The sequence below is a fragment of the Gnatocerus cornutus genome, chromosome 8, assembly GCF_029298725.1.
Source record: "Gnatocerus cornutus isolate USDA-ARS CGAHR chromosome 8, icGnaCorn1.1, whole genome shotgun sequence".
Taxonomy (NCBI): domain Eukaryota; kingdom Metazoa; phylum Arthropoda; class Insecta; order Coleoptera; family Tenebrionidae; genus Gnatocerus; species Gnatocerus cornutus.
The window spans coordinates 8,968,942-8,995,387 of NC_142240.1; the positions used below are offsets into that span (position 1 = coordinate 8,968,942).

At 38.1% G+C, this 26,446-nt stretch overlaps 1 protein-coding gene across 2 annotated transcripts; it reads left to right on the forward strand.

The window, feature by feature from the left end:
* The first annotated feature begins 1,803 nt into the window (after positions 1–1,803).
* LOC148169503 (LIM domain only protein 3-like) lies at positions 1,804–26,347 on the forward strand. 2 transcript variants are annotated; one of them, XM_088042908.1, is made up of 5 exons: positions 1,810–1,899; positions 7,553–7,595; positions 21,293–21,678; positions 25,071–25,212; positions 25,268–26,347. In XM_088042908.1, exons 2-5 carry the CDS (start codon positions 7,575–7,577, stop codon positions 25,448–25,450), a joined length of 732 nt encoding a protein of 243 aa, XP_087899034.1. In that variant the 5' UTR covers positions 1,810–1,899; positions 7,553–7,574; the 3' UTR covers positions 25,451–26,347. The 2 variants fall into 2 exon arrangements, with proteins under 2 accessions (XP_087899035.1, XP_087899034.1); XM_088042909.1 differs by lacking the exon at positions 7,553–7,595 and having other exon boundaries at positions 1,804–1,899.
* Positions 26,348–26,446: the final 99 nt, after the last annotated feature.

Consider the following 26,446-nt stretch of genomic DNA (forward strand, 5'->3'; position numbering starts at 1 on the left):
AGGATCATAAGTTGTGTTTTTTCTTGTAGTCGCCGATTCTTCAAGAAAAACCACCCCCGGCCACGCGCCGCCCACTTTGATCTCGTCCAAAGTTACACACACGAGGCTAAACCCAGTAATTTTTATCCTTTAATTTAAACACGTGTCGAGGGAATCTCTGGACAAACAGGGATGAGCAATGACTGCGAGAAACGTAATTTTATCGCCGCCGCCCATTAGTAAAGATTATGTTAATCAGAATTTTAGAAAGCGTTCGAGCGAGGATTATGGCAGCACGTGATCACTGCGACCACTGATACCGACAGATCACGTGGCCCATGGCGAATATTTCAGTGGTAGAAAAAATCCAAAGCACAATGACCGGATTAGGGGTGACATCGTGGGAAATTTTCGAGGGATATGACGCCGTTTACGCGCAATTCGCCACCTCATGCTGCACATAATACAACGTCTTTTAATCGCATTATGTACAGTGAATTCGGAAAATGTTGCCACCCTTGTGAATGCCGCGTTCGGACAGCTACAATATGTCATTAATCAGCAACGGGTCATTTTTCGAATGACAGCGCAGCAGGAATAAATCAGGGTTTTGCTAACACTGGCAGTATTAGAAATTCTATTTCTAATTGGATTTTTTCACAGAAATTACCAAGTTGGTTGGTAATAAGAGTGTGTAAATCGACATTTAAACCAATTTTTTTTACAGAAAGGGTGAGTACATACCACCCCTCGTACGCTGAATTCCCAATCGAAAAGTAAACTTCGTCTCAGTTAGTGTTTGCTCGAGGTTTATGAAGATATGCTAAACAGTCTTGAGAGAAGTGTACATTAATAGTCCACCAGATGCTAACTTACGGTTACGCTTCGGTGGTTAGTTTTGGAGAAATCATTGTTATTCACAAAATAGATTAACAGATTTATGCCGGCGTATTTGCACGACTCCCCGTCGACGTTTCCATCTCAATTTCTCTCCCTGCATTATTTTCTGGAGAATTGTGCTTTTTTCTGTATTATTTAGTTTAAAGCTTCACGCTGGCTGTGTTGTTTTAAATAGTTAAAATGCGATATTTCACGCAACTTTTGCAAAACTTTAAATGCATAAAAGCTGTGGCTAATTGTTGGGAATTTATTATGCTAAACCAAAGTTTCGCTCATTTGTTTCGAACATGTGGCGAAAAAGTTCCTAATTCTGCGGGGAAACGACAATAGGAAACGAGCTTTTTCCATTTTATGGCGGAGAAGCTTTCAGCGGAAGGATATTAAATTTTTCAGATTTGTGTTATGGCGATGTATGCGTGTAGTGACACTCAAAAAGCACGAAATGTCTGAGCTTTAATAAAGCACAGATCGAACAGATGATTGTTTAATTGTTGTTTCGGAAAATTAACATTTGAAAAACTTTCAAAATGGACTAATAATAATTAGTAATTTCAATACGTCTCTGCTTGTGTTAATTAATGAATCTCCCGTCGCCGTCACGTGTGAACGTCCCTTAACCGCCACCTCCTGCGATGCTCCCATCGACATCAAACCCTACTTCGCGTCCGTCTAAATATTTGACATGACGTATTTGACAGGCGGTGCGACTGTCTTGTGTTATTCCATCCCCTCTCCTCTCGAAAAATAAGCTGCGAGCTTCCGTGCGCGAAAGCTCGCAAAGCTCATGACGGCAGTGACGGCGGCACGACGACGCGCATTCCGAGTCCGGTGGTCGGCGCGCGAGGACGTGGTGAAGAACGAACTTGACTTGACGCAAAACGAGACCGGGAAAAGTCGCATGAAAAGATAAACGAAGAATCGGTGTTATCACAGTGTTTTGTTGACTCGTTGCGTTGTTATCTTGGTTGTGTGGTGTGACGAAGATCGACGGCATCATCGAAGAGCAGCGCGACGAAATCTGTAAGTTATTTTAAATATTTTTTTCTTAAATTCAAAATTTGAGCGTTCAAGTCGGAAGCTGTAGCATGTTGTGACAGGGAGCACGTTGACAGACGACCACGTGTTCGTGACTCTTTCGCGCCATTTTCGTCCTGCGACAGAGAAATGATTTTCCAATAAGTTTTTGTCTAAAAGTCCGCTCATCCGTAAAATTACTTATTTCTACCAAATGCGACGCAACAAAACGCAAAAATCCAGTGAAAGCGCGCTATTTACATAACTTTGTTGCGTGCGATCGGGACTTCCCCTAGAAAAAAATAAATTGACAATTAAAAATTCACGAAACTAATAAAACCTGAAACGTTTCACTATTACAACGTGTCAGTCGGGGGGCTGTGTCCCCCCTTACCACGTTCCGTCTGCCATCGGGATAATTACCTTCGTCGTCTTGTTGAAATTGTTTCAATAAAATTAAATTAGATTTAAATTAAGGAGCGCTAATTGATTTTGTGCTGTTGGCTGTTCTGGTGTTGGTTTCCTTTCTTTTTTTTTCAAGCAGACGATGGATCTAATAATTAGAGACAATGGACGTGTCGAAAATTTGATTGGGTTTGGTTTTTAATTAGCGAATTTAAGCGACATTTCAAAACAAGTTTGCCTTTTTCCAGAGATAAGTGATTTCATTAACATTTTAATTTCTTTATTTAATTATGGGTGTCGAATGCAGAGATATTATTTTTATTGAAATCGCCCCAAGTGGAGCGGAATAATCGCTGGAACGAAAATGAAAAAAATAGACACGTTTTGTATTTGGATTTGTTGCTTAATTTCAGTTACCTGACAGCTAATTTCGTATTTCTTAAAAAGAAATGTCGATCGATATGTTGATTAGACTTAATTTAGTAAAAAGAAAAAAAAAGATCAATCGAAAATTAGCAAAACTGGTTCCCAAAAAATTAAGCACAATAATTTTAATAGGTAATTTCGGCCTTCTCTGACAATCCTAATAGAATGGAAATTTTAAATTCAAGAATTAGAGATGCTTAATGAGATTTCTGTTAAAAATCTCAAAGAAAAAGAAAAGATTATAGGTTCATTAGTTTTCTCATCAAGAGTCAAGATAACCATCTGTCAGTATCAGTTTTGATCATGGCACGTGATTATGCTTTTAATTCGATAAAATAACAGACAATTAATTTCTTTAAAGATTTATCGAAAAATCGAGTGTTTTCGAATAAACAAAACTAATAATAATGCAAGGTCTATTGGTCCCTACTAGTAGAATAATATTAATATTAGTACAGCAATTTTCATGTCTGGGACTGTCATTAAGCAGATACGATTTTCACATCTTTATCTTTTGTTGGATGAACAATTTAACAGACTCGATAAATGTTGACTTTGTGATTATCTGATCAGCTTTTGAAAACAACGGAAACTTTGCATCTAATCAAATACTTGACATATTTTAATAAAGATTTTGCATTGATTTTTCCACTTTACATGATCAACTTTGGGTTGATAATTCTAACTGTCGGAACTATTTTTCACATCTACATTTATGTACTGAGTATATTTAAAGCATGTGGTTGATTATTTTCCCAATCACTGAACAGTTTCGGTTTTATCGCCTTCAGTTGTTATATCCGCTCGTCGAAATTTTGTGGTTAACTTTTGTTCCACGGTTCGGAAAAAGCGGACATTGTCGGTGAAAAAATCGATCAAATAAATCGATTAACACCAATTTTATCCGATAGTCGAGAAGATTGGAAAAAATGTAACGATTCCGAGTGTTTCTTCAAAATTGTTGAAATGCAACCTCCGCTTCACTTCACGCCGATTTCCTTGTAAAAACACCACCGCTCCCGATCTGTTTATGAAAAAGCATCTCGACCGCAACCTCCTCATTTCAATTTACTTTTATTGAACATTCCTCATCGCATTTTCCTCGCCGTGAACCATTAGGAAAGAAACGAAGAAAAAAATCCCCAACGGAATCTCGGCAAAGTGTGTGACCGGGCGCACGCCACTGATCCCATCTCCCTTCGTCCCTACATAATGGACTCGAGAAAAAACAAATTTGTTTTTTACGCTCAAATAGAGAAACAAAATTGAAAAGGAAACTGTAATAAGACCGGCTCGTCCACTCCCCGGTTTTCGTGTTGTTTTTACATTTCGTTCTAGGCTCAATCATGCATACTTTCATCCGTTTATACCTTCGCGACGTTATTTATTGCTTTGTGGTCTCCGAAAAAGTGCGCTAAAACGCACAATTAGCGCACGGGGTCGCCTAGGGACTCACCCTTACTCTCTTTCAAAATAAAACGCAAACGGAACGCTGTTGACATAGGATGATTATCTCAATAAGTTTGGAGAGGAGACGGAGAAACCGTGAGCTCTGTCGATATTGTCAATCACTGTTCGATCTGTTTACAGAGACACGGAGACTTGACCGCACTTCTTTCCTTCTTTTATTGCGGCCCCATCGATCGGGGTGTAGTTCCGTTTTAAATTCGGACAGCTTTAATAGAGGGCGAAAAAAAAACGGTTTTTGATTAGGCCGAACGATAGGCGGCGGAAATGATCTACTCCCACTAGGACGGACCGGAGTTCCGGGGGATTTCGAGCGCGCGGACATTGATCCAAAACAATCACATTATCTTTCACACACAAACCAATTTTTTCTCTCGATCATCAATAATTAAGTAAATTGGTGTTTGTATTGTGGCTGGGACCATCGCGCGATTATCGAATGCGTCACTGATTGTGGTGATTAAATCACAATCGATGGAATTGGAGTCGATTAAGAAAATTAAACGGCCAGAAGGAACGGGCAAAGTGTATCACGGGGCCCCGGAACTAGTGCTAGAAAACGCACGAAACGAAATGCAACAAGCGAAACAACCTGTTCTCATCCATCAAACTAAAAACTTCATTTCTGAACCCCCTTTTCGATTATGCTAATCCGCCCTTGGTCACGTAACTCTCGAAATTAATTTCAACCCTGGTCGCTATCAGATTTGTAAAATTCGCGTTCTAATACAACACTGGACTCGGAAAATAGCTTTCCAATCTCCGGACTTTCTCAATTCGGAGTTATTGCTGTTTCCCTTACGATCAACAACCCCTAAAATTTCACCATCTACTTGACAACCTACCGAAAAAAGGGAGTAATTACCATAAATTCCCCCCGTGTCATCGGACTAAATAACGAAATGATTTATTCCCGAGTCATTTTTCTTATGTAAAGGAAATTAAAGATTGTGCGTCCACAATTCGATTGTGCGATTAAAAAAAATAACTTTCTCCCCTTCACCCCCGCCTTTATTTCCCCCAAACAAGCTTATTCAATCACGATCCACTCGAAATTATATTCAAACCGAACACAGGCATAAACAAATCCAATTAAGTACGCATTTATTCTGACAAGCAGACCTCCCCTTTTTGACTGGTCGCATATGTGGAACAGCGCACCATGTTAAGGGTGAAACTCGACGAGGGGATGAATTACGCGCGACAGGGTTTCACGACGAAAATAATATCGTATACCTGATTTATTTTTATTGTTGCATGATAAACTATTGTGGGCTGCGTACGCCCTCTTTTCTGGCGAAAAAATTAAGCTTTTCAAACGGGTTCTTACCCCATAAAAGAACATCTGCATTTCAAGGATAGACATCTAAATGAAGATCTCTGAAGACCGGTCAAGAAAGGAGCGGGTTTAATGAATTTGATATCAACGGGAAAAGAAGAGAATTGGAACCGGTTGGGGGGACGAAATTGAAACACTTTGAAAAGGGAGCATGATAGTGATAGATGGGGGGTGAAAATACGAAGACGGGACACTTTTTCAGGCAAGAGAATTTGAAATAAACGGAACGCCAAAAAACTCAGATAAAAATATACTAACATTAAAGTCCAGCTTTGAAAAATTCCTGCCAAGAAAAAAAATCAAGTTAAAAGCATCTATAAAAACTTTGGTGTTGTAAAATATTTATGAGCGCTACTGTATATGAGAACAGAGGAGGTCCACATGGGGCCCCATGTGGTAAACTTATTAAATGATTTTGAGGGATATTCCAGATCACTTACGTTTTATCCTTCACCACGTCTAATGAGTTTTTTCTCTAGTGATTTTATGTATGGTGGTGGTTTTCCAGGGGTTGTGGCATCGCTTTTAATTAAACCCTCTCGATCGGCGGCGACTCCTTGTACGAATAAGCCCCCGTCCATAATTAAACAAGACACGCGTCACGAGGGGAAACCCCGAATTCCGTAGATTCGATCTTTGTATAGTTTATACGTGGATCCGGTTATGGGGGTGGTGGGTTATACTTCATAATATATCTGGACGAAATTGCATTACGCCGACAGGCAGAGATCTCCCGTCTGTCTGAGAGAGAGGCCGAAAAGGAGGCGCACTGCCGCCCCCGAAACAAAGCAATCCCATCAAGCGATACCATCGCACATTATGACGTATTATTAGCGCATTACGGCTATTGGAGAGCGATTCAATTATTGGAATAGCGCCATTGCGGCGAGCCGGCAAACTACGATCAAATATCGCAGATTTCGAACAGAGATTACCGGATTTTCTTTCCGGGCGTCCGGAAAACCGACTCGATTTAATCAAAGAGTCGCTGAAACAGACGCCGACGCTGCGAATAACAAACATTCCAACACGTGGGCCGCAATTAAACGCGTATGGAGGTGGTCACGACACGTGGGGAGCTCCATTGAAATGCAGATTTCTGAACGATATTTTTTAATAATGGAAGTTAAAAAGTCGCAGTCGCCGGGCTTGTCATAACACTGTCATTTATATTACGATCTTTTTTAATTTTAAAAAATCTTTAAGGAGCGAATTAAACTTCCCGCCAGGATATTACGCGAATAAATCAAGTGGGCTGTCAGTTCTTCACTTGTTTTAATATCAATAACCCACTTTGCGTTCAAAGTTTCTTTTTATTAATTAATTTCTGCCGCTTAAATAATTAACTATTGATTTCTCTCTTGACGTCTCTCTCTATTTTAGCGGGGCTCTCTCTTCACGCCAATTTATTGCTCGGCAGATTATTCGACAACCTTTAATTAACAATTCAATTCCTGTACAGGCAGTCGAATTAAGAAACTAGAAGACACGAGTTGCTTTTTCGACAAAAAATTCATTAATTAGAAATGAAATGAAAAGGAAGTTTATTAGATGGAGGAGAAAGAAAAATTCAACTTGGACCTCCCGTTTGTTTTTTTTTCGGAAAAACGAGTAAACCAACTTAACATTATAATTACCAATAATTGTCCAACATGACGCTTATTATTTAATTTTTATAATAGTTTTTGCAACAAGCAAAGTTATTATAAGTAATTTAAAAGACTATTAAGTAAATATCGTCGTGAATGTTAGTCTTACTTAAGACACTGTTGACACACTGTAAGAACATAAACACAGATGTTGATTTCTTTCAAAGATCAAGTGTAAACACACTTAGCTGTGTACACGTAAAAACCAAATTGATGTAGCGCTTATCGTGGAAGATCTCGTCAGGTGTCAGTGTCCGAGGTATCCATAACCAATCAATTAAGCTCAGTAATTAGTTGTGTGACATATGTCATGTGTCGATAACGCGCTTCTTAATTGGTTTTTGTTTATAATGAATGTTTGTTTTTCTTGTAGGTAAGTGTCGCCCCCGGTCCGGATGAAACCCCCGCCAATGAAGGTAAACTTTTAATAACCTTATTCCGCCGCCCGCCGTCGCGCCACTTTCCTTTCAATCGCTCCTCGATAAATCTTCAATGACAATCATAAATAATAAAACGGTCAATTATCTTGACGTTTCCAATTTGCGTGGACTAAATTAACTCTCCTTGTTTTGTACTTTTCGTTATGCTAATGCGACGCGACTCGGTGTTCTGCAGGGATGGCCTCTGGGTCCGGCGTTGTTCGCGATCGCTTGCACGCGAATAAAAATTAATTAACTCGGACATATTTAGAGTGTCCGTTTTTAATTGAAACATTACATTTACATACGAGTTTCCAAGAACAATTGCAGATAATTTTAACAACACAGAGACGACGGTCAATTAGAATTTAAAGGCTTCCACACACGCGTCCACCTCTTCGGCCCTGCGTCGAGGTCGACGCTAATTGAATTCTGTGTTTGCGGATGCTTATTACCAAATTAGCAACGCTTAATTACCGATGTGTTTTATTAGTAAACACAACTACTCGCTTACATTAGGCCGCATTAACGTTCAAAGCTTTACACTTCGACTAAACGAGGCCCGCTTTATTTAGTTTGCCGAACAAAGCGTTTCTTAATCTAAATATGTACATACCCGGTTGAGACGTAATTGGTTGGGGGCGGTGGGCGCCGTCGCCGGACGGGAAAAGTCACGGTGGAATGGGGCGCCATATCGGAATCGAAAAGAAATAAACTCTACGGTTTCTGTGTTGATGTGTAAATGTTAACTGACGATTAATGGATTCATTTAACGAGATGTAACGATGCGCACTTGGTGAGATATTACAAGAAACAAAGAGCTTTTTCTAAACTTCGAATGTAACATTTTTCGAAATATCGACACAAAGAGCCACAAAGTCAATTTTCTGTAACTTTTGTCAAATCCCATCGTTATTTACCCAGCGAGGTAATGCACTTTCACATTAATGCCCTTGTCCCGGCTCTTTTAGCACCTCCGTCCAGTTTGCCGAACAATAATGCGATAATTGCCGCCGCTAATGTGTTTCGAAGAGACGTTAGTTAAAAACACATTAGTCTACCTCTTGCGTCTCCGACTATTTTCGCACACGACTTGTACAAAAAAAGCTTACACCTTTGATGTGTTCACGGCTTAACGCGTCCAATTCGCGGCTAAACGGCTTCAAATCGCGCGTGTCGACATCAAGGGGGTGAAATATGTTAAACAAACTACGACGAGGACCGTTTGGATTATATCCAAAACAATCCCACGCTTCTTTCTAATGATGTGACGAGAATACAGCGACAAAGATGGATCGACAAGATGCAAAAAGGCCGGATATCAACAGATCGCCGAAGACGAAAATAAAATATTGGGGTATTTTTTATTAATAGCAACAACTGGGGAGTTTACTACAGGATGTTACAAATAGTTACAAATTTACTTGACACCTTTTGGGGTGATTATTATGACTGGGGGTGACAGGAAACTGGCGGTTTTCGTATTCGCAGGATGTTTGGATTGGAGACAGGTGGTTAAGATCAAGCAGGCCAAAATTGACACTTTATTGTCCGGAAGGATAGAATTCGTAAAACATAAAAGTGGATTAAATTTTGTTGTATGTTAAGTTTTGTTGTTTATTTATTTAAAATTCCAGTTTTCGCTCTGCATCGGCGCTGGCTTTGTGTACGCTGGCAACTAGTTAATTGCTTTAATTGTGCGATTCCAAGACGTCTTTCGGACTTTTCTTTCAATTAGCCAGAACGCGGTCCGGTCATGTTTTTATTATTGAAAAATGTTTTTCCAGCGGCTTAATTCGCTTATAATTACGGTCCGTGTAAAAATGGATTTTTTAATGGAATTAATTAAAGTACGAAACTGGCGAGCTGCACGTTGTTAACGCCGGATAATTAATTATTCAAATTCACTATTTCAACGTTTTGTTAATCTGCTCCAGTAATTGCTTTTAACGTTATATATTAAACGATAAACACACAATAAATATATAAATGATTAACGACGAAGGGCGGACTCGCTTCGAGAGCCGCGGCAACTGATTTCTGATGCGATTTTGTGGCGGCGAACTCTAATTGAACCGTATAAATATTTATTTCTCACTGTGCATACTGTTTTTATTATTCTGATCTTATTCCGCAATGAAACATTGTAATTAGCGTAATAACCTCCTCATTTCAGTGCATGTATTACATTACCATTTTAACGAGCAATTTAATTAAATTGAGTTAATTCTAATTAATGCTTCTTTCACAACGGCGCTGCTGATGTTTCAGACACTAGGAATTCATCGATGGTTGCGCAACTAATAGGGCGGACATAAATGCAGCTACTTTTCAGGCAAGCCACACTAAACAATATTCACGTTTTCACAAAGAACAATACACGGAACAAGAAAAGCGATCAGTTTTCGCTCGAGTGTGACGAGGGGACCAAATATTGAAATGTTTGCTTTTCCAGGTGACGTGGACGTGAAATTTGTCATGCAGTTAGTGGAAATTATCCTTGTTTACACGTCTCCATAAATATTAATAAATCACAATTACCAACGACATCTCATTGTCGACATCAACAAGGAAAAATACTGAGAAATTCACTGACGTTGCTGTAATTGTCGACCAACTGCTCAAAGGGTTACTTTTGTGATATTTAACTACCTAATTAAAATTACTAATTTGAATTACGATAATGGTTTAAAAGTTGTGTAAATATTGTTTATAATTAATTAAAGCGATAAGTGTTGTTTATTTACTAGTTTTATTATCCAAGAATTTATCGACAAGTAAATATCGATTAAAATTTTAATTTATAGCTAAATCATAAGTCTGACTATTGTCTACTGTTTTTGACATTTTGATCCCCCCAGCGATTCGATTCGATTCGATTCGGCCAGCGAGCCGAAATTTGAATTGAGTTGGAATCTCTGCCTGCTGCCTCAGTGTCTATCCAAATCGAACTCGTAAAAAACAGCTTGTATGAATTTTTCAACTTTTCAAAAAAATGCATCGTCGATGTTTAATTTTGAACTGGTTGAAAACTGGTTTGCGCATGAATATGAAACCGATTCTGGCAAACAAAATCGACATTCTTCTGTCTGTCCATAAGTGGTCTAATTATAATCGTCGACGAGGTCCAGTTTCACTTATTTTTAATTAAATAATAATTGCTTCGTCCGATGGAATCGCGCTGATAGTCTCGGTGTAAGTGCGAGATGTGGGATAAGACCGTTAATTAAAATGAAAATAAACTTTTAACCGCGTCCACGCTCGTCTTATTTACAATATTCACGTTTAAATAATGAACGAAATTACGCAACGTATAATGTATTAATATTTATTCAAATGAAATTTTCTGTGTCGTGATTCGTTTTCATGGAGCAGTCGACGCGTAAAAAATCAAATTAAAACCTGGCAATTTAATTAATTATCGGAATGACATTTTAACCATATATTAATGAATTAATTGATCGCTGCAATAATCGACGACGTAATTAACATATTCAAGCAATTAATTCGCCCCTCATGTTGATTTTCGAAGGCCGACATTGTGTTAAAAAAATCACCAAACAAGACGAGAGCAAATTTTAATTCCGTAATGGCGTTGTCGGTCGTACCTGGTGGCCCTAAAAAATAATTATATTAATTCGTGAACGGGGCGGGCGTTATCTAAACGACATCGATTACGCGTGCATTTTTACCGGCCGATAAAGTAATTGATTAGCGTGGAGATGCAGCCCCTGGCTTTGTTGTGGTAGAGAATTTAATTAAATTTAATTGGATGAGTCATTAGTTTATAACCGAATCTATTTTTGTGTGTCGCAATTAACTTAATAGTAATTCAATTAAACGAAAGCCAAACATTCGGGCGGTGTAAACATGTTGTCCGATAAAAATCTACACGGAATTTGCCTAATTAATTATGAAATTCGTTATCGGCGATCAATTGGACGAATTGTCGCCGGAAGAGGAAGGATTTACGACAAGTCGAGCGAAAAACGCCAACCAGCGACAATCTAATAACCTCGCGGGTCGTTCCCATTCAGCGTTAACTTATCAATACAATAATTAAATCCCTAATGAGTGGAAATCATTACTACAATAATTGCGTCAGTTGATTATTGGAGACCCGTTATCGTAGCGTGGGCAGATTGATTAGTATTAATTAGAACATTTCTAAATTACTGTCATATTGTTGTTGGTGTTGTAATAACGAGGCAGTGGTGGCGCAGGAATCGGGTCGCTCATAGAATCACAGCACAAATTCCCAGTAGACTAACAATCAATGAAAACTAATTATTAACAGTAAAGAGATTCTAATACATTAATATTAAAATTAAGAATTATCTTTGTCCATCTTTATTAGTTTTAGTTCACACCTACAGCTAAATGTCACTCAAATCTGACATAAACAAATGACTGTAACATATTTAGAAACCATTTGGTGTTTAAATGCTAATTAATAAAATAAACGCTTGTTTTCTATGATTAGTTTTCTCAGTTTATTAGCCATTAATTTGTATATTAACACTAGTTGATAAACTAACATTTCAATAAAGTAATCATTAACGAAGCAAGAAACCTTACAACCTAAGAGTAAATTTTTATTTTTAGTTCTTTTCTTTTAGATAAATCAGCCTGCCTATACTCCAGTTTTTATTGATTGTTGGTCTATTAACATTTATGCACACTCAAATTCAAGTCTTACTTTAAAACGAAACTGATTTTGATTGAATTAACAAAAAAATTCGGAATTTCGATCAAGTTAAGAGTAGTTTTTGTAAATTAAAATCTGCATAATATTAAATGAATATGCATATCTCCGGTCGCATGTAAATTTTGCATTCTCATTATTATGTGAATACTACCATAAATACCGTTCTATCAATTTCAAAAATCATTATTTTTAATTTTCCGCTGTCACCGCTCAATTTGTCACAAATTAAAACCGCTGCATTTTTCACCGGGGTGTGAATTTCTTCGAAACGTTGAATAATGTTGGTGGAGGAGTGACAACCCAAACAGTCTATAAATCCGTACGTGCCTCGGATGCAGAAATATTATTTGGACAGCTGTGTAAGTCATTTAGCAAATTGGGAGGATCATCTTTACGGTTTATGGTCCTTGTTGTTTTTTTTTGACACCCCCAACCCTCTAGGGGTGGATTTTCTCAAGCGTCAGAAGCTCTTATATGCAAGATGTTTGTAATTATTTTCCTGGAGCACTTTAGGCTGTTAATTGCATTTGCATCTTGACAGTTTCTTGTTGGTGGGTTGTCGCTACGGGTTAAGGTAAGAAAGCTGTTGTCATGAATTATTCAAGGCCTGCTTATACGAGTCGACATACTTAATTGGATATAAGCCGTGATTTCGGATATAGATTATTTAACATCTTCAGATCGATTCCCATTAACACTGCCATCTTGACGGGCTCTCAAATTGTTTCGATATTTAACGAGGATCGCGAAGACATGTCACGTTTTTTCCGAAAAAACACAGCTTCCGTTTTCTCAGCCAACATCGACCACCACAAGCGATCTTTGTTGGTGGTGAAACCATGACGTCATAACAGATGGTCGCCATTAACAGACAAGTGTAAATCCAGTAGACTACACTTTGCCTGTATTATTTACAGAGACCCATTAAGGTAATTAGTAACTCTACACCGCAATTACGCAGGGGCATACAATGAAAAAACAGACACGTTCATATGGTAAAATACATGACTGATTTGCAATAGGTATTCAATGAAGAAAGGCGTGAATTGGCCTTTAGAAAGAATATCTTTATTGTTTGAACTGAACGCTTTGTTGGTGTTTTATCGTTTCCAATTATTTAGTCGAGTTAGCTAATGAACGCCATTGTGTGTAGTGGCCTTAATTGCTCTTAATGTACGTTTTTCGAGACGGGTTATTCTATAAATCTTTCAATCGGTGTGATGGTTCGTGTCGGTCGCGGCCGTCGGTTGCTGGCATAGGATTTACCCGAGAAAAACCAAAAGAATGTAAAAAGAAGCGCTTTTTTAATTCACATCTCTACGAAATTTCTCGACTGTAAGTTTTAGCAATAACATTTTACCTATCAGACGAAAAATTTCGCAAAATTTATTCAAAGGGTTAACTGAACTTTTGTTTAGGGTAAAGCCGGGTGAGATGACCACTCTTTTAGTAAATGAGGGCTTGTAAATGTTTAGTAAAGCCTAATTTTTTTGCAAAAGACAAATTAATACAAAAAAATACAAAAAATAAGTTACATTTGCCCATTTGTCCCTGTTTGAACTGGGTGAGTTGGCCTATGTAAGAAGAGAGAGTATACAATAGTGATTAATAGTAAAAAAATACCACCTAACATCACAAACTTTTTCAGAAAACAACTAATGACCAGTTAATACAGCTTCTTTGATTCTTTTTAAACGCAGTTTTACCATAATTTTCGCAAGTGCTTCTATCTAATGTCCACGATTTGTGTTCCGTCTTTTGTACTCTGGTGGCATGTTTTCACAATTATTTATTGGAAATGGAATCAATCTGTGAAAAATTAGTGGTCAGTTATCCATACCGCATTGGTGGTCATCTATTCCAAAGCCAAAGGAATACCTGGCAACCATATAAAATAAAACCCCTGCAAATTTTTAACTGTTTTTAAAGTTCAATAGTACTTAATGAACATTATACTTACCAAATTTGCAGAAACTAGCAGTACAATTTCAGAGATACAATCACAACACCCAGTTGTATTTTACAACAATAATTTTCAACAAATTGATTTATTTATTTTCTGTGTGACTTAAATTGATTTTGATTAAGTTAGAATGACTCTTAACATGTTCACACATGAAGACTTCTCGCTTGCGAAAATGCACAGCGCCATCGAACAATATTTTGTTTAAATTTTGGCTGTTTGGTCATCTCTCCCGCTTGGCCATCTCACCCCATTTTACCCTAGCTATTCTGATTTTCAGAAATGTCAAAGATTACTCTAATACAGGCTGATTCTTTTCAATATTAATTAAAGACGGTGTTGAAATTTTTTGGCATATCATTTCTTACACCACAGGATTTGGCCCAAATTGAACATTAGTACATTTTTTGTAAAGCTAAAAGTCATTTAGTGGTTTGTCTTCAGTGCAAAGAGCTCAAACTTCTCGTATTAATCGCAATCCGTCAAAATCAAGAATAAAAATTAATTTTGACAGATGACGATCCGTGATAGTTACCTTGGAGGCAGTGGCGTATCATGTAGTAACATTTCGCCAGTCAACAAATTCGTTTGAATTGCATAAAAAGTGTCTTCAATGCATGTTGCTCGCCTGTTCATTTATAACACAAAACCAAAATAGCTATTGTTCAATGATTTCTGTAAACAAGGAGTGACCCTTATTGTTCTACGCTCATGTGTCAAGCTTTCAATCAAATATAGAAAATCACTCTGTATAATGAAGAATACCTATAAGGAAGATATTTTTGCCTTTAATTTTCCTTCACTTTAACATTGATCAAGTCAAAAATACCAAAAGGTCTGGAACTCGTCTCGTTTGTTGTCGTTGAAAATATTATGATATTCGATCGTTTGCACGCTGGATTCCATCACTTCCTAATTTCGATCAGAATTGTTTGCGAATCATGTTCCACCCAAGATTTCCGAAGTTTGTCGCTCCCGTTTCCTGAAGCATCCGTCTTTTAATACCTTTTTCAATAAAGCAGATCGCAACCCTAAAATAATTACTTGAAAACAATGGAAAAATAATGAAAAAAAATAAAAGTGGATCGCATCAGAACCGAGAAAAATTTCCAATAAAAACAATATCACTAAAACTCAATAAAGTGAGTAATATCGCGAAACAATAAGACGCAGCCACAATCACATAAAGTCAAATACCAAATTGAATCGAGAAAATTATTAATGAAACAGAACAGACAACGGTTATCAGAATTGGTAGAGAAGGAGAAAATCGGCGTTTCTTAGTGCGAGAAAGACAAAGATGTAGTCGGCCGAAGGGATTCAAGGGATCATAGTAGGCTTTCAATTAGTTTTTTGATTGATTTCGCAGCCGCCAGGAGCGCTACTTAATTGGAAGCGTTGATTACAGTGAGCGCCCTCTTTGATGTTCTCCCCGTATAATTGGCCTGTTTAAGATTGATTATGAATTTTGTTAATCGATCGTTGCAGTTGCAGATGGAGTAATTGCGGAAAAGCAAAAACTTAATTAGTTGATTGGCCGCGAGCCGAAGGAGACGAAGAAGAACAACACCGCCGGCAATAATAAAATGGAACGGACGTCGTCGTCATCAATACTGTGTGTGTGTGTCCTATCACTATCTGTAATACACTTAGAAGCCTGCATATATCAAACATCTGCCCATTATCCAAATTGACTGCTGTAATCAACTAAAAAGAATTCAATCCACTTCGACCGTACATTCATATTTTTGTCTGGAACTCGGACTGTCTTTGCTCCTCGCTTTTTGTACTAGTTTTCCGATCCGACTCCAAGGACCAGAAAATTATTTGTTGTGCCGAAAATAACACGCGCGAAGCCTCCTAACCCCATTAATATTAAATTTCACTCCAATTTATTAACTACTACGGAATATTTAATGGCCACTAATTTCCCACCTTAATTGTGTTAGGTAGGGAGCTGTCGGAGGCCTTAAACCCCCGCCGACTTTTTTAATCTACATTATTACGGCCATAACTTTAAAGCCGTAATCGAATAAAGCGTAATAATTTGCGCGTTATAAGTGTCGATTCTTATAAAGTGGCTCGAGTATATACAGTGGCCAGGGCCCTTTTAACTAAATTGAAAATAACCGTGTAAGTTACAGCCGTCGATGAACCACTTCGCACGCTCAACACAAAACAGCTCGCTCTCAAATAAATTACTTTTATCGAAATCCAACATCGACGCTTTCCATAATATTTGATTTTTATTGTGTTAGTTCGAAAACGCCTACATTCGGAGCCATCGGCTTCAATCCGACTAATTGCCCCAAGACCCAGATCCTATGTCAAAGGGGTAGATTGGCGCAACGGGACGACTTAGGGTGGACGCACATGGGATAATCAAATCATGTAAAACAAGATAAAACTGTCAAAACTGCTCTAATAATTATCACAGGATATTTCATTTTGTATTTGGCGCATCCACCATTTATGAAGAGCTCAAATGTTATACATATCACTACATTTTAATTTTCGTCTGTTTTGAATTCTTTGAATGGAGCTTTTGAAATTTTTATTTTTCCCATATTTCTCGTCAAATCTGATAATTTTATTATTTATTTTTAGTCTACAATTTTAAAAAATATGACAAGCGCAATTATTTCTGTCTATCAAAGTTTTAAAAATCGAAGGAAATAAATAAACAACGAAGTCATATTTCTTTGCTAATTGTTAAATAAGAGTTAAATGTTCATTTTTTTATAGCGAAGCCCGTTGGTTTTTAATTTATTTTTTTTAAGTACATTTTAAGTATTTATTTATTTTTAAAAAAATGCCAAGCGCAATTGTTTCTATCGATGAGAGTTTCAAAAATCGAAGAACATAAACAACGAAGTTATAGTTAAATGTTAAATGTTAAAGAGTTAATTAGATGCGCTCGGAAATCAGTGAATCTCGTTTTTTTTGTGGATCTAGCTTTTCAGTGGCCATATTTGTTTCATAGTATATTATATAACAAATAAGGAATCTCAAATCAAATTTCAAAACCAGGGAAAAGCGAGGTTCGCGAAAAAGCGAAATTTACCGATTTTAAGGGCGACCTAGGTCCTAATTTCGGTAAAAAATGATTGTTTCGGTATGTAACTGTGAAATTCCATGATTTGAATTATCACAAACTCACAAAATTGTTATTAGCAGTCTTTTGGCATTTTGATAAAGAATCTGCTAATTCACTGGTTTAGTCCTTTTGTGTTGCTATAAAATTTATAAATTTTCCGCGTACTGTTCGATTTTTTATAGCGAAGCCTGTTGATTTTTAATTTATTTTCCTTGGTACAGTTAATTGTAAAATTAAAGGAACAACTACCGTGTTGCAGATTAAATCGGGCCGCTTTTTGACAAATTTGGTTGACAATTATAATTTAATTTATCAAAAATTGTATGAACAGTTTATTAGTTGCATAAACAAAAATGAGGGTTCATCTAAATGAACATGACTGAACATAACAAAATAGTCGCGATAACACTGAGGGACGAAGGCTGGTCTATTCAGCAAACCGCCCATCGGTAAAATTCGTCAAAGACAGCGATATTTAACTTGATCACTAAGTGGAGACAAGAAGGCGAGAACAAGGAAGACATAGAGTATCAAGTGCTGAGAACAACGAAAATCTCATCAATTATATTAAAAATAATCCATTTAACACTGTAGCGCAATCATTGCGGAAAACAAATTTTCCATGCTCTGCGAGACAAAACTCAAAAACCTGAGCAAATTTTATTATGTCCACAATGTAATTTGGTAATTTCACTGAGATTTTTCTTTCGCACGATTAAAATTTAATAGGAAAAACTCATCGTAAATCAAACTCTTTAAAACACATAGTCTGCGTAATAATTACTTCTTAAATCGCCAAATAAATGTTGGTAAAGACGGTCGGAAAATCTAAAAGATGTTGAGAATCCATTGTCAAATTTTTGACAAGTCAGCCGGTTTCAGCTAGCTAAAAAAAAATACACATTTCATAGTAAGAGTCGTTCCTTTAATTTTGTAATTAACTGTACTTTAATCTATAATTAAAAAAAATGTCAAGAACAATTATTTCTATCTATTAAAGTTACAAACATTGAAGGACATAAACAAGTTTACTAATTGTAAAATGAGATCTAGCTTTTCCGTGACCATCTTTGTTTTATAGTAGAGCAAATAAGAAATCAAAGGCCCCGGAAAAGCGAGGTCCAAGAAAAAAGCAAGATTTACCGATTTCCGAGGGCCACCTAGTCACTACATTTTTGTCTACTTTAGTCTGTTTTAAATTCTTTTTTTGGATTTTTATTTTTCCCATATTTATATTTTTAGTCAAATCTGATATTTGAAAATTTGAGGAATAAAAATAGAATGCTTCTTGTTTTCAAAATAAAAACATATTGAAGGATCGTCCGCTGTACCTTTTTGTTTACCATTTTATCAAATTGAAAACACCTTTTATTCTAAAATGGACTTGGCAACTTAACAATTTTGTATTATTGTTGATATATCCGATTTATGGCGACGCCCTGCGTTGCCGAAACTGACAAATTTCCATCTCGACGCTATCGTCTTTGGTAATTATCCTCGTGGCGAACAAAAAAGGGAGTAAAAAAAGGCGATTTTTTCTTCTCAGTTTCTTTATAAATGCAAGCAAAACATGACGAAGTTTATTATGATGGGGTGAATAAACGGAATAAGATTATAAAGAGACGTTGCAAGGAAAGAATTTTTAATTTTTAGGTAGTAAAACGAAATAGGTAGTAATTTTAATTAAAAACTTGAAAAGTATCCTTTGTTTTAGTAGCTGAAACAAATAAAGTTTAAGAGGCGGATGTTTTGTTCCGGTAATTAGGAGGAAATTAAACCGTCACGGATGGTCATCCCAGGAACACTCCAATCCAAACTTCACACAGATTTATTCGAGTTTTTTTATTGCGCTCCAACTTTTGAGCTGTTATAAATTGCATCGGATTCGACGTGCTTCATAAAACACTGCACAGATCTCATTTCCAGATAGTCGTCCGGATCTTTCCGGGCGCGAATCCGGATTATTAAATATCGTCGCTCTTGGCGATGTCCGAATTCGCGAAAAGGGAGAACATAGAAAAACTCTGTTAAGGAGAGGATAAACAGCGTGGTGTCATTAAAAAATACATTATTTTACTTTCAAAGCACGTACGTCAATTCTGACTGCAAACGAGCAGGCACTTTAAACGAAAAAACTTTATACTTGATTAGTAGCGTTAAATTAGGGTCGACGAAACTTAATTAAATTTTATATAATGAACTAACTGAGGAAATGCTGAACAAAAATAATTAAAAACCTAAATTTGCTCCGCCCGTGTACAGTTAAGTGACAAACTTAATTAACAGGGTTATTCTTCGGATACTTTCGAGCAGGACGGGGCCTTATCATTAGACTTATTGTCTTCCATTCAGGAAAGGTGAGGGGACCCTCAGGATTTTTAATTGGAAACGCCGGAGCGAAAAATCGGACGCGGGAACCCAACGCTCAACAGTTACAAAATAAATCAAAAGAAATGAAGATAGTCATTTAAGCACTTACCCAAAGGCCAATCCAGCATCGACCACCAAAGACGAATCTCTGAAAAAGACATGAGAATTAAAACCAAAAAAGTAAAATGTAAAATATTAATGCAGCGAGTGCATGAAAAGCGTGCCAAAACAATACCTCCTCTCCGGAGAAAATCATAAATTACGTTCCATGTTGGTATTCTGGCAATTTCCAAGTTTGAGTTTGTGCCTCTTTTGTTCTTTCTTTCGACTTTTAATTGTGAATGTCCGTGACAAAAAGCAAGAGGGTGGGAATCCCCCATCCGCTCGAAGCGTAAATAGGTAATGAGATGATAAATTGAATGAGTCTAATCTGAAATAAATAAGCGGAAGGAGGAGAAAGCAAAACAGAACCGGAGAGTAAGTGGCACTAAACGAACTAAGTGACGGATGGGGGCGAGAAACAGAGACGGATTGATGGCGGACGTATTGCGACAAGGAAAGAGAGTCGTGCCCACAGACGGGACAATATAACCGTGAAATTGATCGGCGTTGCTTCTTCAAGAGACCGCTGAGCTATTTCAAACTGCCGATGTTAAGCAAATCCATGTCGATCAATTCGATGTTTCTTCCCGGAGCTCCCGGACCGCGAGTTTTATTTCAACAGTCGAGTGGCTAATTGGTAATGTTGAAGACTCGTTTATGAAGTTGAGCGAAATCTGTCTCGTTTGCGTTCCCGTCATCTACGAACATCCGAAAAGCAGTAAAACTTCTCGTACACAGACAGTAGAACGACGTAAAACTTTACGAGCGAAACAGTTGAAAATATGATCGTTTTACTACTGTGTTATTGCAATGACAAGTTTATTCCGGCGCTGTGAAACTTGTGTTTTGATTCGGCATAAACGTTAAAGATGAGGGAAATTGCGGTTATGTCGCGCCGGTGTCTTTTGCGGGATGTGCGCTCTCGTAATTATTTGCGGGACGCTGATTTATCGTCTACCGAGTGGCGTGCACTGTATAAATTCTGGCCGAGCTTTTATTATTTCACGCGACAGGAAAGAAAGCTCTACGGCTCCTGCTAGATCGGTATTTTTGTTAAAACCTTTGATTAAGAAGTGACTTTCTTTTCTGCGCCGCCACTGGTTTGCGCCGCCGGCGAAGACGTGAAGGTAAAGAAAACAGAGATGGATTGTATCAAAGCAGGTCCGGCTGCAAGAGGATAAATAATGTAAGGCAATAATAAAATATGGCTAGTCCGGCGGTAACATACCTCGCTAGTTTAATAAAAACGTCAACCGTCTCGTGGAGGGCCATTCCGGGACAGGGGTCGCCCCTGTTTTATTTTCTCCACCGTGCAATATTAATATACGTATTAGAAAAGTCGCTTTCATGTAAATGTTTGCCCCCGACGGGAAATTGATATGCAAGTCAAATATTAATAAAACCGAATTTAATCTCGCTTTTCGTCTATAAATCCCTTTTGTTTGTTGTTTCAGATAAAGGCGAGGCCTGACGGCCCTATGATGACCATGGACGTGTCCAAAGGCGAGACGGCCAAACAGAGTGCCGGCCAAGGACCACAAGAATGCGCAGGGTGTTGTAAGACCATCACCGAAAGATATTTGCTCAAAGCGCTGGATCTCTACTGGCACGAAGACTGTCTGAAATGCGGGTGCTGTGACTGCCGTTTGGGTGAAGTTGGCTCGACGTTGTACACGAAAGCCAATCTCATCTTGTGCAAAAGGGACTATTTAAGACTTTTTGGCAACACCGGATACTGTGCGGCTTGCAGCAAAGTTATACCAGCCTTCGAGATGGTCATGAGGGCGAGGAGTAACGTTTACCACCTAGAGTGCTTTGCGTGCCAGCAGTGCAACCACAGGTAAGCAAAACGGTAGAAAAATGGTGGATGCGCGCCGGTCCTATCTATGGGAATTGTGTAGTCAAAGTTTGATGTCGTCCACCGCGAATTATTCATGTAAATCGCATAAATGCGAGTCGACAGTCTCACGTAACGACCTCCTGTAATGGGCAGGTAGCTGCGCGTCGCTTTTCCTGCAGCAAGCGGGCCGTAAACGTATCGCGAGTAAGTAGCGCGAAATTCTCAGAAGTGTAATGCGATATGGCTTGCAAGACCGGCGTTGAATATTTGAGGAGTCAAGAGGAATCTCCGTGTATGTCCTTCCTTCGGCCGTCCGAACGCCGTCGCCGCGTCGCTGTCTTTTACAACACTTTACAAGCCATCAGGGAAATCATTCCTGCAGCCCGGTGTGCGGACTGTTTGAGATGTGATAGATATGTGAGGCGTTCAGCGGCGCCGACAAAAAATCTTTTCGGTGGTTTTACGCTTTCGTTTGTCCATTTCCGGCCCGCAGCGGTATTCCAGGAAAAAAATTCGATTACGTCGTCCGATTGTCCGACCATTTTAATAAAAGTAATTTTGTGGTCCATTGTTGGCGATTTTAATATGTGAGTCGTGCATGAAAAACGGGAACAAAACGCGTCGTTTTACAACGACGCAGTTCCGTTTGAAAGGACAATCGTTTTATTGTCAAATTATCCGAAAAACATAAAACAAACGCTCTGTGTGTGCGACATCCTCATCCCCGCACCTCACCGCCCCTGTCGACGTAAAAACAATAACAAAATCTAATATAAAACGTACAATAGACTAATAAAACAACAATCGGAAACAAAAACTGCAATTATAAACATGACAATATATCGCCGCGTCGACCGCTCTGTAATGCAGTTAAATATATTAATAATTGCGAACAATAAAAGTGGATTATTTCGCATGGACGACCACTGTAATATTTCAGGGCGGAGGGTGGCATGGAAAAACGCGACAGAGATGGTCAATGCAGCGACGTCCATCAACACAAAAAAAGGCACAAATTTTAAATAACTGACAAAGTCAATCACTAATAACGCAAATGGTAATCTTCATAATCATAACTAATTTTATACTTGAATAATTTTGTTGTATTTTCCGTGCCGTAAAAACTGTAGAACTATAATAATGATAATTAAATCTTTATCTCCGTTTAAATAAAAATGCATGCATTTGCTCCTTTATAGGAAAATTTTACTACAATTTTTTGCTGGGGAAAAATGGTAAAAAAACCCAAACAGTCGAAACCATCTATAGTATATTTACCTTTCTATTTAACTTCTCGCTACTATTTCTGAATTGATGTCAAAATTTGTTTTATCGTCGCCGCCGCCGCCGGAAAACTAAGAAGGGGATTTTATTTTCACACGAGGGTTGGAAGCAGTCTACTAAAATGGTCGTAACCCCGTTTAGCAAGTTGGCGAGGAAGTGTTCGACTCTATCACGTCACATCCTCCTTAATCTACTCTTTATTCGATTAATAAACATTTTATCGACCATTTGGTAATTTTTCTGTTTTTTTCTCGTGAACGGGAACAAAAACACGACTAAAAAATTTTCCAGGTCGTCGACAAACAAGCCCATTGTTCCGGTTCCGATATAATGTACGTTTTTGGATGGCACAATGGTCGCTAACAGTATCAATTTACAAACGTCTCTTTCAATTATACCAAAAATGACGAAACATTGCGGGCCATTAAATCTGCAGAATACAGATATAACTATAATAGTCCGACCAACAATGGCATCAAATAACGCTTCCATATATTTTCGTTTATTAGCGCCGATTTCCACCTAACTGCCTCCATAAAGTCAAAATCTGAACATCGCGATAAACCGACCATTGTTTACTTGATTGTTAAATTTATGTTTGTACAAATTAAATCTGCGCGCCGCCGCTATCTGGCGGCTACAAAAGTTGACAATCAGGTACGGGCGCCGCCCCCAGTGACAGGAAGCGGCAAACGGAACCGGCTGATTTATACTTCGCTCATCCAATCCATTCTAAATATTCTACATCTATCGTTAAATAGTCTAGGGCCGACCGCAGCTCCTTGCGTGACACCATTTGACATCTCGGTGTAGTGATAGCCACTTTTCTTTTGTCGCGATGGTTGTCCGCATCCACGTGACTCGAAACCGGACTATTGGAGCGATAGCGTGCACGACACACGGTCAGATATATTTGTTAACCGGGGCAAGGGCTCTTTTATAAACATTTTAATTGGTGTCCTAAATCATAGTCATTACCCATTCGGCAACGGTATTGTGGCACGTCGCGATAGCTGGATAGTCGCAGGACTCTAAAGCCCGGACAAATGAATTCAAAGTCCGGACGCTCCGGCTTCCCGCACGCCAGACATTCTCATTCTTCGGTGACGGCGCATCGGTCAAGGACTTTTTAATTTATTACAACCGAAATTACATTTAGAAAACACAAAAGGGACAAGCGCACGGACACTCGCGGTCACGACAATCCTGTTTTCTTTCCCTTTATTACGGCTACATTTTTTCAACGAAAATTTATATCCACCATACTGTCAATGAAGCCTCAATTTATTCATAATAGGGAGTCAAATGCATTTTCATTGTTTTTACTGTCGTCGTTCATCTTTGAAATGAGCGCTGGCGTCTAAATCCAATTTATTATCGACAAACGATAACTCCAATGAAATATAGTTTTCGTTAAATAGTCTGGAATAAGTCAACAATGACAGGTCAATTGAATATAACGAGTTCGTGTTGTAATTCGCGTACAGCACGGCGTGTAAGTAATGAGTAATTGCATATTGGCACCGTTTGTCATTGCATACGGATTAACTCACTGCTATACGCTATATTATATGTGTCGCTGCGTTGGAGCCAGAGAATTCGACAATTCCAGCACGGCCAATCCGACATTTTTCATATCCAAATCTAACAATATGTCCCAAAAAAAATACAAAAAACAAAAATTGAATTTCAATTTTGGCCCTTTAAATTCTAGAAGTGACAACAAGTAAAGTTGTCATTTTCAAATTTAAGGGTGAATACTCAAAAGCTTAAATCCCTGAGAAAATTTTGGACATTTTCTTCCTTGATTGGACCTCTTGAATTAATCCAAAATTCCAGTAATAGTTGACTACATTCAATCGTTGGTGGAGTATCGCAGCGTCCACAACCCATTAGAGCCCTTCAGTTTAAAATTATGGCACACATTGGTTAGTTTTTCATTCGTAATGTTTAACACCTTGATTTATACACTAGTATCACCATTTTACGGCCGTTAAATCGCTTTTGTAGTCGCATGATTTACGACGGCATCAAGTCAATATGAAAGCGGATTTTCCGACCGTTTTTCCCCTCTCTCTTGTTGTAATCCTCGTCGTTTTCTGTTTCAGGTTCTGCGTCGGTGATCGCTTTTACCTTTGCGAAAACAAAATTCTTTGCGAGTACGACTACGAAGAGAGGTTAGTTTTCGCCAATATGGCGTACAACCCGCCGCCATTATCGCACCTAAAGAGGCAAACTTCAATTCCACCGGTAAGCGTGGTTCACCACGTGGTAGCTTTTTATCAAACGGTCGAATGTGTTACAGCCAAACATTCCCAACCATTTAATGAATGGGCATCGAGCGCAACTGCCTCCGACAAATGGCGACCTCAACAACAACATGTCGGCTTCTGGAGGGCAAGCGCCCCCAAATTCCATCGCCAACCAACCGTTTCAAACGGCGGGGCATTTGAAAAATAGTCCCATGTCGTTGGGGGCGACGAGCTGAAGACGATGACGGTTGTCATAAACTGTGATTTTGTGTTCTTCGTGTACATATTTATTGTTTGTTTCTCTTTTCGTTACAATGCTCAATCACTGCGTATACTTGTAAACGTCGGATTCGATAAGTACATGTGCAATATTGTGCGGATTTTACCGTTTTCACTCAATTTCGATGTAAGATAAAGAGAGTGCACTGAATATGTGGTTTCAGATTTTTTAGTGTAATGAATGAACTCGGAAACTAATTTTAATGCCTATTGTGGCCGAAACAACGTCTTAAGTCTTGTTAGTGAACTCGACAACTAATTAAGTGCAAGCTTAAATGGACTAAGACTTTGGAACTCCACAAGATTTATTCACAGTGTCGGCTACAATTTCTAAATAAACGCCAATTCTATGCAAATTTAATAAGTTTGGAAAAAAAAATGGGAGCGATAATAAATGTAAATTATGAGTGAATCGGATATAATTTTTCTCCGTTAACTCATGAGGCCAGGGAAGAGCTCTGTGCCGTTGCAAATTTCTGTGCCAGATATTCAGTGGCCGCCATTGTAATTAGGTTCAAGTTTGTAAATATACATTGTTAGAATTAGCAATTAATGTTGATACGTATACTATACTGAAAACTAGTTGTTTTCAATGTAAATGTTAATTCCGATCACTATTATGATGATGATTATTATTATTGCCGTATGTTATCTCGTTGCCATCTATGATTTTTTAAATTTCTATTTTTGTTTTATGAACCCCTTGTATATATCCATTATCGTTGTTTTTGTAAAATATTATTACAACTAGGTGCCAACTCTAGAACACTTGTGTACAAAATTGAAAAACCCTGTCAAATGTATTCGATTATTATACCAATGATTTGACCAAAGAAATAAATAGGTTTCATGATTATCGGCTTATTGTCTTTTCCTTTCTCCGCCGTTTGATTGATTCCAGGGGCGTCCGTTGTTTGTAGCAGCGACTCCATTTACGTCACATAACCAACCTT